Consider the following 16,712-nt stretch of genomic DNA (forward strand, 5'->3'; position numbering starts at 1 on the left):
AGACCACTGAGCTGATTCACAGCTCTCCTGGGGCTGCTGGCCTGAAGGATTAGATGTTTATTTACGTAGCTAGGGACCAACGTTAGTCAGCGCAGGGACCTACAGCTTACTGTGTGATCCGAACCACTTTACATCGAGAAATGAATTTCTAATCACCATTAAATCAATTCCTCTGGTTCCGCATTGGCGGCAGCAGCGGGGACGAACTCGGGCTTTCAGATTGATAGGCGAGTACGCAAACCGCTCGTCCAAAGAGCAACTTATCAAATAGTCAATAATGAATCTGGTTGTTGGTCAACTTTTGAGAAAGACGGAACATCGTACCGTGAGGGCCTTAGATGCCATGGCAAAAGCAATCACTTGATTTTCTACGCAGCCGACTGGATTTATTCCATCCCATTTCGTGCTCCCAATAAAATAAGATGGAAATGATGACGTGAGAACATAATTATCACTGGGAAACAATAGCTGGGCAGACCCACTTGTGATTTAATCGGACACTCAAGACCCAGCCTCTCGTACGACAAAAATGCGCATATATAATTACGGATAAAATAAGAGGAATTATTGCATTCCAGCTCCCTGTCGAAATGGTTCCGCTTAATGCATTGTTCCCGTTCCCGCATTCCTCTCTGCTTCCCGAGAAATGAAAAAAAAAAAAACTATTCTTTACCTACCTTAATTGTTCTCGAAAACGTTTAGAAACCAAAAACAGAACATAAATAAATGAATAAAAAAAAGGCAGAAAAAAATTCTTTTTTTTACCTTCCGTAGTTGCCCTCGAAAACGATCAGAAAAAAAATTAAACAACAATAAACTCATTCTATAGTTTCCGTAGTTGCTCTAAAAAACTTTCAGAAAAAATGCAAAAAATAACTCATTCTTTAGTTTCCGAAGTTGCTCTAAAACACTTTCAGAAAAAAATTCAAAAAATACAAATATATATATATATATATATATATATATATATATATATATATATATATATATATATATATAAACATTCTTTAGTTTCCCCAGTTGCTCTAAAAAAACATTAAGATAAAAACAATAAAATAAAATTGCAAAATAAAATCTCATTCTTGACATTCCGCAGTTGCTCTCGAAAACGTTCAGAAAAAAAAAAATAAAAAAGAATCTCTAGTACGAGAAAGAAGCGCCATTATGCCTTTCTTCCCATCCACTTAGTCGGGTGAATACCGGAGCATTATCGCAATATCATCCCCCCCCCACCCCCACCCCGGCCCCCGCAGCCGCATTCAGCATCCCATTATCAAATTGCAATTAAAGTAATAACGGCAATCCCCAGGCATGGTAATGACATCATCATGGCACCGAAATAATGAAGGGGGTTGGGGAAAGGTCGCCCCCCTCACCCCTACTCGAAGAGCTCCTCAAGGCACTTGGCTTCGTTCATACGAAACCCCTAGATAACACTTGGCCTCGTTCACCTGCAGTCCCCAGATAACACTTAGCCTCGTTCAGATGCAATTCCAAGGTAGCACTTGGCCCCGTTCAGATGCAATCCCTAGATGACACTTGGAAGCATACAAACTACCGAAAAAGAGACCCACACTTGACTGAATAAGTATACAGTGAAGAGAGAGAGAGAGAGAGAGAGAGAGAGAGAGAGAGAGAGAGAAAAGCAGAACTTGGCCAACCGTACGTAGTATAGACAAAAAAATAAAAATAAAAACGAAGTATGTTGAACTACCGTGAGAGAGGAACACACGAATCACCAGAGAGAGAGAGAGAGAGAGAGAGAGAGAGAGAGAGAGAGAGAGAGAGAGAGAGAGTTCTTCCGGGAAAAGATCTCTCCCATGAAGCGAGAAAAATACGCTCGATAATTACGAGGCAAATTAAGCAGTTACGAAATACTATAAATATTACGACTCAGAAGGTTACACAACGACTCAAAAGGCCAAAAAAACGTTTAATACAAAAGTTGACATAAAAATGAAAGACGACCTATAATAATCGACGACGATTATATAAACAAATATAAAAAAAATGGACGTCAATTCTTTACTGCTAGGAAGATGGGATGACATTCCGAATCAGATCGGACTTCAATTAACGCAGGAATTTAATAAAATTACAATAACTTATAAATGAATAGCAAAGACATATTATAGAACATTCTAAGGCTAACTTGTCTCTATATATACGCAAACACCAACAACCTACATCTGTGTATCAAGAGAATGGCATTTTCTAAAGCCTCAAAATGAAAAGCTGAAAAGGTGTTTATGCTGACATGACAAACCATTTATATGAAGAATAAAGTTCACCCTCTTTTTTTTTATAAAAGTATGAAAAGTGAATGACAGTGGGAGGTGCAACTCTCTCTCTCTTGTGCCTTTTGACATATATATTTAACAAAACGCCATTGTGGATTACTTTATTTATACAGATTTGGCATTATGCCAGGCACTGGGGCAACTAAGGCCATTCAGCGCTGAAACGGAAATTGACAGTAAAAGGTTTAAAAGGTGTTACAGGAGGAAAACCTCGAAGCAGTTGCACTAGGAAACAATTGTTAGGAGAGGGTGGACAGTAAGATGGAAGAAAGAGAATATGAACAGAGGTACAGTAAAAGATATGAAAGCAGTTGCAGCTAGGGGCCGAAGGGACGCTGCAAAGAACCTTAAGTAATGCCTACATTCCACCGAATGAGGCGCACGAGCGACACTAAAGCCCTACGGGGCATTTGTGGTCTCGTCAAATTTTTATGGTTACACTGAGAGACTGTCCTGGGTTTCATTATACAGGCATCAATCTTCAACACGTATGACTAAAAACGATCATCTTTTAAATGTTAGGAGATAATATCGTCAAATGTTAAACGCTAGAAAGTGGTTGGTGAAAATTTTTAAGATAAAAAAAACCGAAAGGGGAATGCATAAAATTAAAAGCAGACCGGAAAAATTCTTTAAAAAATTATTAAAACAAAAACAAGAAAGAGGCAAAACCTAGACGTTAAAATTTTGAAAGTACTAAAAGGAAAAAGTCACAGATAAAAAAAATGAAGTTAAAGGGATAGACGACTTAAAAAAAATATAAAAAAGAAAAAGTCTAGACGTTAAAATTTTGAAAGTAATAAAAAATAAAATCACAGGGGGAAAGAATGAAGTTAAAGGATAGACGACTTAAAAAAAAAAAATCTAGACGTATGAAAGTACTAATTTAAATCAAAAAAAATAAAAAAACTAATGAAGTTAAAAGGGTAGACGATGAAGAAGAAGAAGAAAAAAAATCTGGGTTCCTGCCAGCAGCATCTATTCACAAGCCGGAAGGAGCCGTTAATTAAGAGAACAAGCCATACCGGGCTATAAGAGGCTTGCCCTAATGACAGCGCAGTCACATACGCTCGGCGCTTTTGGGGGAGGGGTAGGGGGTTGGGGGGTGGGGATGAACACGAGTTACTACGCATCCGAGCGAGCCGCCGATGAATGATTCGCTTTATTCAAATGAATTCACCCTGAATTCAGTCTCCCGCCCTGGACGACCCTCGAGAGAGGGTCGTGCTGGTGATAAGCTTTATTGGGGCCTTGTAAACACGACCACTCGTCCGGGGGTTTCATTTGGCGGATATAATCTAATACCGTTTCTAGCCCAGGCCCGTAGATACCAAGGAAAGGAAAGGGTTTCGAGTATTCCGTTATGTAACGGGTGTTCGAGAGGCTTATGCGCCGACGCCATATGCCATTATTTTTTATTTTTTGGTGGTTACCCATCCAAGTTCCGACCACATTCGACGCTGTTCATTTTCAGAGACCGAATAACGAAGAAAATGTAACGAGAGCAAACCTTCCGGAGCGACGTTCGAAGATTCTGCAAACAAGTGAGTAACGTTTGTATTGCTTTTGATATCACACAGAAATTCCTACAGATCTGAATTAATGTAACAGATAGTTAGTATTAGAATAAAGTGTTCAACTTGAGTGAAAAAACGGCAGAACGATGATAATACTAAGTGTTTCACACATCCTATCAAAGGAAGCATTTCCCACAACTGCTCCCATTCATTCGCCATACCCTCTACCAAATCCTAAAACACGAACGAACACAAAGAAACCACTTCGTTAGTTAAAAAGGATCTTAAAGAATAGTGGCAAATACGGGAACAAACAAACGCACTCACAAAGTATCTACCTCTTCAGCGCGACTAATTGAAAAGACCTTTAAAAAAAAAGTGGATTTTAATGACCAAATGCATGGACGAACCAGTTCTCAATGACCACACCTTCGACGCTTAATGGACAAGACGGGCAAAAAATACTTCAACGGAACACAAAGCAAGACGAAAGACAAAGCGAGAAGACTAAGCAAGGCGCAATAATGAGGATGATGATGATGATGATGATGATGAAGAAGAGGGCGAAGCCAAGAGATAAACGACTCGCGAGACGCTCTTATCTCCCCAAGAAAGAATAATATATCGCCCGACAGAGACAATTATTCCACTTGATATATAAGGTGAGGAGGAGGATGAGGAGGAGGACAAGGAGGAGGAGGAGGAGGAGGAGGCACTCCATCCATCTGCTCTGAGAGAGAGAGAGAGTAATTCCAAGGACGAGGGAAGGAGACTATGAATCTATCTTGCCCAGGCCAGATAGAGAACTGGCACCTTCGAAAGGAGCAATTAATCAGAGTGGGCATCACGACTGAGTGATGCAGCGCTTGGTTCAAGTTTGCTAGGTCCCGAGATCCCTCAGGGCCTCAGCTGGAACCAAGAAAAAAAAAGGGTATGGGGCTAGAAACGTCATTCCTGAAGTCTTTACTGAGAAATCCAAGGCAGTACCCTTTTGAGAACATCCCTTCTTAAAAGGGCAAAGGCGAGACCCGAGATCAATCCCATGGAGGGGAAACGACTAAGACCTGTTTCCTGAATGATCCGATAACACCTAGAATGACCTAAGCTGTGAATGATGTACCTGGTAGTTAGTCGCTAGTGACGGGTTCGCAGCCAGGATGAACGAGAGGGCAAAAGGCTTGCAACCCCATTGGAAATCAAAGGGTTAATAATTTCTAATGCCAACAAACTATGTGGGAAAAACCATACACCAACATTTATATATATATATATATATATATATAATATATATATATATATATATATATATATATATATATATATATATATATATATATATATATATATATATATATAATATATATATATATATAGTGTAAGTTTACTCGTCCAAAACGGTTATAATTCTAATCCTAAATAATCGACTAACCCAAGAAATGCTCACTTGACTGCCGAAGCCAACATGTGACGCAGTGGATTTTCTTTGCTGAAGGAAACCGAAGTCATCGTCAACTCCAACCTCCCCTCTCGCTTCCTCCCGCCCCACAACACCCCCAACCAACCCCCTTCCCTCAAATCATACCCATCCTTGCGGAAAAGAATTCCAGTACCACTCACTGTGAGTTCTTCACGACCAGTTGGGTTTCATAGAGAGAAACTGCAGAGTCGCATTTTGGTGGGAGGGGAGGAGGGAGGGGCGGATGGCAGGGAGGAGGGACGGAGGAGGATGGGGGGTGAGGGGAAGGGGAACCCAGATTTTACCAGTCATTCTGCCGTTGACTCGACCGACTGTGAATCATCCGTGATAAATTAAGTGACGAACCGCCCCTGAATTTGGGACTTTCTCTGGGAATGGCGCCTCCGTCCTATTTGGGAGACGAGTATAGATTAGAATTTTGTGCGCGCGCGCGCGAGCGAGGGTGTGTGTGTTTGGTCGTAGATATTTTCATAAGGTTTATATATATATATATATATATATATATATATATATATATATTATATATATATTGACGAACAATCAATGAAGGAATCAACGAAGAAAGAGAAAAGACGGAATCCTGCAAGGCCTTTCGACTTTTTGTCCTTTACTTGGCTAAGTAAAGGACAAGAAGTCGGAAGGCCTTGCAGAACTCCATCGTTTCTCGTTCCTTAGTGGATTGTGTCTTTGTTTATATATTCATCACGTTCCATATTTTCGTGATTCAGTTATAAATACATACATAAGTATAAGCTTCTTTTGCGATTCGGTTGCTAGCCCCATGTTTTCCTGGTTGCAATGCACCACAGTCTACTGTCCACCAGGTACGAAATTCACAGCTTGGTTCAGAAAAAATAAGACAGCTGATACTCTTGCGTTCATCTCAAGTCTCGAGTTGAAAATGAACACCCAATTGAAATCTATTCAGGAGGACCAAAGAGATTATATACTTTTACCACAACACTTGTATTATACCCCTACAGCTTCCACAGTTCTTAAGATCTCTCCTCATTGATTTCTTTATTTTTCCTCTATTCCCAAACACTTTGATTCTCTTCAGTGTTACACTTCCAGTCACTTTGCTTTTCTTCAGCGTTACACTTCCTGACTGTCACTTTGCTTTTCTTCAGTGTTACACTTCCAGCCACTTCGCTTATCTTTCATCGTTACACTTCCAATAAGTTTGCTTCTCTTCAAAGTTACACTTCAAGTCACTTTGATTCTCTTCAGTGTTACACTTCCAGTCCCATTGTGGTTAAAAGGGCTTAAGGAACAAAAAAAATATGTAAATATATACTCTATATATACATATAGATAACTACATAGATATATATATAATATATTATATATATATATATATATATAATAAAAATATATACTATATATATATATATACTATTTATAGTATATATATATATATTACAAGGAGAAAACACGAAGCATAAAACTCCAAAATCCATATATATATATATATATATATATATATATATATATATATATATATCAAGGAGAAACACAAAGCATTAAACACCAAAATCCAAAACAAAACCAAAAACCGAGAAAATGTGAGGAGAAATCTAATGGACGAACAACTTACGAAGAAAAATGCCGCTAATACCAATATGATGCATTTTACATTTCCTTCGGCATTTTGAAATGCATCCCATTTACGTCACGACATGCGAAGGCAAAATGTCAGATAACCAATCCCGCAACGAGAGAGAGAGAGAGAAAAGAATGGAGACTGGAGAGAACAGAGAGAGAGAGGAGAGAGAGAGAGAGAGAGAGAGAGAGAGAGAGAGAGAGAGAGAGACCATTATCCCCAAGCCAACCCTCAGCTTGCAGACTCCGTTCAATTATCGGAATGGTATCGGGAACATCCTGACTATCCGAAATTCACAAGCTGAAATAACATTATGCATAAGGCTCCCCCCCCCCACACCCCCACCCCTCCCTGAACGTACTAATGAAAAAAAAAAAAAAATGAACAAACAAACATACAAACAACGGAATCCAAGAGATACAAATAATTCAAAATCAATGGAGGGGCTGAATTCAAAATTGATTCCGTGACGTCACTCCCATTAAAATATGAAAAATATTGTTGCCACGATTTGTACAAACTCTGATGGGAATGTTTATAAATAAACTATAAGAATTTATAAATAAAATATAGGACTAAAAACGCAATGCTGGACGCAGTCAATATCCTTGGACTTGTAATGGTGATGTTAAAAATAATTTCCATTATTTTAGGACTCAACTAGCCCTGTTATTCATATTTTGGTCAGTGCCGAAGTTCGTGTATCATACGCGCTCAATGCATTACATCCAGGAGTCTACTAAGCTGACACATTAAGCTGCTAATTCTTCACTTTCACTCAATTTTTGGTTTGTTGGTCTGGTAAACAATGTTTCGTGCTTAGTCCAGATCGGAATTACATGACCAAAATGGCACGAGGATTTCAACATGGCAGGTTTTATGTATGTCTCATCTGCTATTTTGATTTTCTTAAAATGCCGCTAGTTCTAAATCTTAATATACAAAGCAAATATCATATTGAAAGTGTCTTATTCCTGTCAAACCTTACCCGTTGCAATTTATTAATGCTGTTTTGGCATATGTGCAATTTTTGATGGCTAGACTTCAAGCTGGATGAGGTAAGTGTCGGTGTTATGAAAGAAATAATCAAACTATAGCATTGCGAGCTCATGCTGAGACGGGACAGGCTGTGGGGTGTGACATGACGGATTGAGGGAGGCAGACTTTCTCAAAAGCTCAACAAAAAAGGTGACGAAATGTGAAATCATGTACCATTAAAACGATTACCGACCACTGAGAAATGCAATCACAATTTTCAAAACTATTTCAGTACAAGGACAGGAACCATAAGAAAAAATCAACCTAAAATGAAAGATAGTCTATAATATCATACAGAATTTAGCCCATGGGCCAAGCACGGGGACCCTATGAGGTCATTCGGCGCTGAGAGCGAAACTGACAGACAAAATGAAAGTTGCAACAGGAGGCAAACCACCACAGTTGCACTATGAAACAACTGTTTATAGAGGGGGGGGCGGGGGGGAAGTTGGAAAGTCAGATGGGAAGAAGGGAAGAAAGAGAATTTGAACGGAGGTCCAGCGAAAGAAATGAGAGAGGTTGCAGCTAAAGGGGGCTAAAGGGACGGTCTTGCTGCAAGACCCTTCAGTAACGCCTACAGTGCACCACGTGAGGAGCACTGACGACGAAGAGGAGAACAGCAGGAGCTTCCTTCCAGCCCCCAGATTGCAGCGGGCGATTTAGCCTGAGCAAAATGTGAAGCCGGGTCTCCGAACGACATCGTGGAGTGGACAATGGCCCATTAGGTATTAATACCCTCGTGGAATTCGTGCTTGGCCCAATTAACGGGGAATTAACTTGTTTGCGTGGCACCTCGTCTTCCATGACAACGAAGGCGCCCTTGACCACGCTGATAAGATGGGCATACAAAGAACGTGCAGAGCACAGGCAAGAACAACAAAGGTGTTCTTTGATTTTTGGGAACACTATGCAACAATGCTTTGTGACAACGTATTATAGTTTGATGTATGAAGTTTAGGCTGTCAAGTCGGGCACTGGGGCATTTATATGGCCATTCAGCGCTCAAGACAGTGTAAAGAGGGAGTTGGAGGGGTTGGACAGCAAGACAGAGGGAGGGAATTGAAGGGGTTGGACAGCAAGACAGAAAAAAGGAAGCAGGAATGGAGGTCATGCAAAAGGCTGGAAAGTGGGTGCAGTTAGGGGTCGATAGGGACGCTGCACATGCCCTTAGCTAACGCGTACAGTGCACCACGTGCGGTGCACTGATGGCACCAGCCCATTACGAGGGGGACATCCTCCAAGTTTCTATTTGCCTTGATTCACTCTCGACTTGCAAACTCTTTCACTTCTCAATAGTTTTGCATTATATATATATATGTGTGTGTGTGTATGTCTTCTTCCCTTGAGGGTAGGGGGGAGGGGGGGTGGCAAAGTTCAAAAGCACGTAAGCCTTCCAGTTCTTAGGAAGTCTTTTGGTTTTAGTTTGCTCGGCCTATGACTTCTGCCATGGCTGAACCTCCATAGCACACATACACACACACACACACACACACACACAACAGAGAGAGAGAGAGAGAGAGAGAGAGAGAGAGAGAGAGAGAGAGAGAGAGAGAACACATATACGAAATGGAAACAGACTAGACTAAATTTTAAGGATAAAGGCTAAAACACTACCAAAAGAGGAGATAACAAGAAGAACAAGAACAAGAAGAGGAGAAGAGAGAGAGACTAAAACACTAAAGGTAAAGATTGTTAAAAAAAAAAAAACACCTACCGAAAGAGGAAACAACACGGAAAAACACACGACACCCGAAAAACTTCTTGGAGACAACACGAAATGACAGCTGAAAAAAAAGAAAGAAAAAAAGAGAGAGACAAGAAACGAAACCATGTCAAGGGAAGGAACGAGAAGAAAAAGAGCGCATAGGAAAAGGGGGAGAAAAGACCAATAAGCGCTCGAGGAAATGGAAAAGAAATGGAAAGCGATGACCATAGTGACAGACGGAGAAGGGATATGATAAAAGGAAGGAGGAGAAGAAGCAGAAGAAGAAAGGTGAACGTGATAAAAGAACGAGAGAGAGAGAGAGAGAGAGAGACGAGGACTGATGTGAGACATGGGAATACATAGCTGAAGTCAGTCACAAGAGAGAGAGAGAGAGAGAGAGAGAGAGAGAGAGAGAAGAATCTGACGTGACACGAATTTACCGATTTCTTTACTTCATGAAAAAAAGGTAATAAACGCCTTCATAATGAATAAATGTAAATATATAAATATATAAGAAAAAGAAAGAAAAACAAAACATGACTGGCAGATTATAAAAAAAAATTGCTAACAAAAATATTTGACAAAGAGATTAAAAAGAAATACTGCAGTAGACAATAATAACCTGAAAATAATCTGTCAAATATACGCTTGGGTGAATAAGTTAATCAGCCTCTATATATATATAATGTTTATATATATATATATATATATATATATATATATATATAAACATCAAAAGTAAGCAATACACAAAAAACCAAACTTGCAAGCAACAGAGAACGAAAGAACAAGACGTAGAGAACACAGACAGAAAGAACAAGACGTAGAGAACAAAACAGAACAGAAAGAACAAAAAGTAGACAACAACAGAGAACAGAAAGAACAAGAAGTAAAGGACAATAGAGAACAGAAAGAACAAGAAGTAAAGAACAACAGAGAACAGAAAGAACAAGACGTAGAGAACAAAACAGAACAGAAAGAACAAGAAGTAGAGAAAGCTTAAAAAAAGCTAAAAAAAAAAAAAAGTTATTAGTAAAACCTTGTTAGTGCGCGTAGCCTGGTGGAAAACACGAATAAAAGGGAGGGGGGAGGGGGAGAGAATTTAAAGCAAAGGCGCAAGAGGAAAACGACAATAAACGCAAGCAAAGGAAGGCGTGAAGGCAAGCAAGCATGAGAGAGAGAGAGAGAGAAAGAGAGAGAATGGAATGGAATGCTTGCAACCATGAAAGAAAATGATTGCAAATAATGGACGACAGAAGTCAAGCCATGATTGTGGCGAAATGGTGGGACGCTGCCCAGTACGAATTGCGGAAATGAGAGAGAGAGAGAGAGAGAGAGAGAGAGAGAGAGAGAGAGAGAGAGAGAGAGAGAGAAAAAACAATTACTAAAATGCAGAAAGCATACTCAATGACACACACACATATTATATATATATATATATATATATATATATATATATATATATATATATATATATATATATATATATATATACATATATATATATATATATATACCTATATATATATTCCCCTACTGCTGCTTTAATTACTGAAGCGCGGATGATCCCTTGGTGTATCACACTTCCACAGATTCACATGCAAAACACACATCGGCGTCATCTCACACATTCAGTTATGATTTAACGTTAAGCCTGATTCATTCTTGGTGGGGTAACCATACATGGCACATAACCACCATAACCAGAAGAAAAAAATCCTGTATCAAAGACGCTTCACTATATTGAGGATCAGCAACACTACAAGAAAATATGAACCACTGCACTGTATTCTGTTCAGCTGTACTGTGCACGATTAGCGGCTTTGCGTCACTGCAAAATGAACGCGACTAGCATATTAAAGATGTGCACTTCGTACGACAGTGCTAAATATATACAACATTGTTCTCATTGTCTGCTCCCCAGTGATGGGGATCTGCACCAGTTTTTTGAGAAACTTCACCAATGCGATGAGGATCTGCACCAATTTTCTGAGAAACTTCACCAATGCAATGAGAATCTGCACCAATTTTCTGAGAAACTTCACCAATGTGATAGAATCCACGCCAGTTTTCTGAGACACTTCACCTCAGTGATAGGGATCTGCACCAGTTTTTTGAGAAACTTCACCAATGCGATGAGAATCAGCACCAATTTTCTGAGAAACTTCACCTCAGTGATAGGGATCTGCACCAGTTTTTTGAGAAACTTCACCAATGCGATGAGAATCTGCACCAATTTTCTGAGAAACTTCAGCACAGTGATGGGGATCTGCACCAGTTTCCTGAGAAACTTCACTACAGTGATGAGAATCACGCCTTTGAGCAGAGAAACTCTTCTGTTACGTTAGAAATCTACACCACTGCGGTAAGAATCTTCAAGAACGTACTGAGAGAATCAGTAGCAACGCACGCGGAACAAGCTCCAAAGTACTGAGAATGTCACTGTACTGACAGACATGCACGACAGTGCTCTTACACTGAGCTGAAGTTCTGCATCAGTTTACTGAGAATCCTCATAACGTCACTGCATCACCAATCTTCCTCCAGTAAAACGTACTTCACAGCTCTTACCACTACACTGAAATTTGCACCAAGGCACTTGAAATTTACACCATTTCACGGGATATAATAAAGAAAATTAGGATCGTAATAGTGGTTGAGTTATTGAGTCAACCACATGTTGAAGCTATAAATGTCAGCAATAACTGGGATGTCACTGATGGGCAAGAAAAAAAATTGTTTGAATAAACGACATCACTTTCCAGTCAGTTTTATTTAAATTAGTACTGATAACAATTCAAAATGATGATCAGAAAAGTTTGTACTACAACATGGGTCTAGGAATTAATCTAACAGATTGTGGTGTCGTGCGCGTAATGACAGTAATTACAATTAGAGCACATACGCCTTCATCAAAGCGCCGATAAAACGAAGACACCCATAACGGCAAACAAAACAAAGCTCTGTGGTGACGGTTAGACAAATTGAAAACTGATCCGCGTACGCGCCACATGTCAAGGGAATTTTTTTCATCTTTCAAAATCCCAAAACAAGGCCCACAATCCCTCGATCCTTTCAACACAAGACGATTTGACGAATAGGAAAATAGAAGCACACTCCCCACAACAGTAAGCGAAAGATTAAACTAGCTTTTTTTATCTTTAAAGTCTTTCGTCCTCCATCCTTTCAAATTGTTGCTTACTAGACCGAGTCTGAAAGACCTGGGTATATATACGGTTGCATTCTCGTTGTTTCGTCATTCCTGTTTTAATTTGTTTCTCCTGAACATACATACGACAGACTACAGGCATGTAGCTGCATGTCCCTTTTCATTTCATCAATCGTAATTCTTTGAAGTTATCCCATTCAAATCAACGGTTGATAAGACTATGTCTACGTACGTCCAACAATTATTCATTTCTGGAAAAATCAATAAATGCGTCTAAAGCTTAAGCGTTTACCTCATAAACCTACAAAAATTCACGGTGTAAGATATAAAAGTGTCTATTACATAGGCCTAAGCCTATTTCCTGGAACTAAAACACATCATATTCTATATGAATAATTAGATCACTTACAGCTTTCTTTTTTTTCGCATGCAAACTTTACGATGCAAATTATCTAAGCCTAAAACTTTTAAGAGCTTAAAGTGATCCCACTCAGTTGCAAACCGCATGTCAGTTTGAAATAGGTCTACGCTTTCTTCGAAAGAGAAAACAAGGCTATATAACCACAGCTAAGCCTAATACTGCAATATCTCAACAGACGCACAATTCTTTTCGATAACACATAGGCCTACGGCTGAGCACTTGACGAAAACCTCACGAACTTCTGTCGTGACTAAACCTTGCAATTTACTCGAGTGCTGCAGTCATGCAACTGAGCCGTTAAGTCTGACAAAAATATATTAGGTTAAATAGTCATAAATTGGAATAGATTTTGGCTAATCGTTGTTACGTCAACTTCCAAGGAGACGCAGAGAGAGAGAGAGACTGGTCAGATTCCTTCCTCTGCCACAAAATGAAACGGAATGAAATATATCTGACGGGAGTAAATATCGGCGGGTCCACTGAACATAAGGCTTATCATGCTCTGGAGTTGCAATATAACGCTAACCCGTATTTACATAAGCCTTCCAGCTTTCGTCGTAACATAACTGCATTGAACGGAGCCATTTGCTGCATTATGTCAGTTGCAAGGGGCAATGTTTTCTACCAGAGTTAAACGCTTTCTCTCTCTCTCTCTCTCTCTCTCTCTCTCTCTCTCTCTCTCTCTCTCTCGAATAGAAAGACGACAAAGATATGAATTAATGTTCCTAAATACATAAGTGATAAAGGATATATATATATATATATCTATATATATATATATATATATATGTATATATATATATATATAATATATATATGTGTGTGTGTGTGTGCTTAAAAATCACAGTGGATGCACGTGACCTCATTAAATAAGTAAGCGAATACATGTAGTACTCGCATATATATATAAATATATATATATATATATATATATAATATATATATATATATATATATATATATATAATATAAAATCATAAACAGCTAGGCCTGAAATTTATGTAATTGTCTCTCAAAACCCCCGTCGATAAACGGAAAAAACATAATAATAATAATAATAATAATAATAATAATAATAATAATAATAATAATAATAATAAGCACGCAATATGACACCACCTACATACAATTTTTTTCACTCAATAGTCTTCTTTTTTTTTTTTTTTTTCAATAAACGTTCATGAAAATACCACACGGCAGTCACTTTTCAAACATTTATAGTCGAAAAATAACACTGGCGAACAGAGTCCTTCCCTGAACTTTGCACTTTCGCCCAATGCTTTCAATACTGTTAGGTGGCCTGTTCTGTTTTTACCCTTTGCTTTCATTAACACAACGTCCAGGTCCCCTCTCTCTCGCCCCCTCCCCCGACCCCCCCACCCCTCAATAAACCCCTCCCCATACTATACCACAACTACTCTGCGGCTTGTAACAATTTTTCTGCAATGCAAGTTTTCTTTTGTGAAATATTTCTTAATTCTCTTTGCATATTTTTCAGGGGGGTGAGATAAACACAATCACTATTTAAGTAAGACTACTTCGTGGAGGAATCCTTCTTTCTTGCGCCTAATTCATTAAAAACAGAAGAATAACCCGTCATTTCTAACCAGTAATAGGCCTACTTATATATCTCTTCCAGACATATTTGCAAGCTCGTCATCAACTAGAGTAAAAAAAAAAAAAACATAACTTTGCCAACCAGTTCTCATTTTCCATCAAATGTTTTCGTCCAGTACAATGCTAGGCCTATCCTTACTCTGCTCCTTGGGGGGAATCCTGGAAATCCTACAACATTTCTTCTTTCGTCTTGCATTTATCGAAGAATTTTTAAACGTGAACATACAAGCAATAAAAACAAAATCATTCCTGACATCACATTTCAGAATAACCTTCCATATATATATGATTATCTTTCCTCCCCAAATGGCTACAGAAATAGTAGTACCACGCTTAGGCCTTATGGCCCATTGCCATAACGGCCACAATAACACACCCCGCCCATGAATGACAAACACACACACATACGTACGAACGAACATCAGTTTGACATTCTACAAAAATCAAAATTATCTACATTTAGCAATCTGTGATTCTCTCTCTCTCTCTCTCTCTCTCTCTCTCTCTCTCTCTCTCTCTGTCATACGATTTCTGATTTCTGAGTCATCGTGAATGGTAAAAGAAAAAAATATATATTGGTTTATCATCGGTTTTATAACCAAACCAGCTAAATAATTACTACGGCTACCGAGGCGATCTGAAAAATACAAATATTAACAGCGTCAATTCCATCTGTTCCTCGGATCATAAAGCTTAGCAGAGCAAGCCCCTACTCCCTCCTCCCCGGGATGTACTAAACGGAAGGGGAAAATGAAAGATGACAATAAGAATTAAACGAAAAAAAAGGAGGTGGACGAAACATTAAAAACAAAGGTCAGTAGGCAGCGGGAATAACGCCTTCACATCAGACCTCCAAACAGAATCAATACCAGGGCAGTCTTCGTTATAGCCTCTTCTCTCAACCCACCACCACCACCGCCGATGTTTTCCTCCGTTTCACTCAAACGGGAGACTCTCTCTCTCTCTGATAGCCATTTTCCAATTACCAGTCCAGAGCCCCCGACACACTGAGAGATCACGAAGCTCCTTCTTCGACTGCTACCTTTCAGAAACCTACCTGTCATAGAACTCCCCTTTTTAAGTGAAAGAATCTTAGGATACACAAAGGTCGCACTACGGAGGAACACGTACTGCGACCGTCCACCACGACTCACACCAACATACTGACATACTCCCCTGGCTCAACACACACCCTCGAGTTCCAGGGGTCATCCGACAGCTGGATTTCACATCAATTTAATTTGCAACTAACCAACTTTGAATCATGATCAACATAGCGCAGATAAACGGGCATTCATTCCCGATGCGATATAAAATACCCACGGCACATATCAGTCACATGCATGGGCGGAATGAGCGAAAATCTAACTTTCCGGTAGTCGCCCGTACGATAGTTTTTTTCCAAGCCACCAGATGGCTCTCATTCAAGCTGGGTGGGTAAGTTAGCTTCAGCAACCAGTGTGTTACGTTATTTCACTGCTCTGCCAACTTACACAAGGATTTTCTCATAAACTATTAAATAAACCTGACTGCGAATAATGTCGCTCTGCGGCAGGGCTCGTGAAATTTCACGGCAGTTTCCGCATAAAGAGAGAAGAATTTGATGAGTCACTCGCGGTTAGTCTAAGGAGATTTCTGGTATTCCCGTTGAGTCACGGAATTCCTTTCTTTCAAGAAACAAATCATCCACTACGGAAATAGATTTTCTACGATGAAAATCGAAGACTCCGTAAAATAGAGAATATATTAAAATTATAAATACAAATATAGAGAGTATGTGAGGTTGTTTTTATGTAGTACTCAGTAGGCAGGCCAACTTGACTTACGTTGACCTAGTATACAGGGTGTCAACAAAGTCCCAGTTC

At 39.3% G+C, this 16,712-nt stretch overlaps 1 protein-coding gene across 1 annotated transcript in view; it reads right to left on the reverse strand.

The window, feature by feature from the left end:
- The window catches only part of LOC135214311 (follistatin-related protein 5-like), a 276,003-nt gene extending 259,983 nt beyond the window's left edge, over positions 1-16,020 (reverse strand). The window contains exon 1 of the mRNA XM_064248473.1: positions 15,905-16,020. Within this exon, the coding sequence (XP_064104543.1) occupies positions 15,905-15,911 (7 nt within the window). The 5' untranslated portion in view covers positions 15,912-16,020. The remainder of the gene's footprint in view (positions 1-15,904) is intronic.
- Between the last annotated feature and the right edge of the window lie 692 nt (positions 16,021-16,712).

This window comes from Macrobrachium nipponense, chromosome 45 (assembly GCF_015104395.2).
Source record: "Macrobrachium nipponense isolate FS-2020 chromosome 45, ASM1510439v2, whole genome shotgun sequence".
NCBI lineage: Eukaryota > Metazoa > Arthropoda > Malacostraca > Decapoda > Palaemonidae > Macrobrachium > Macrobrachium nipponense.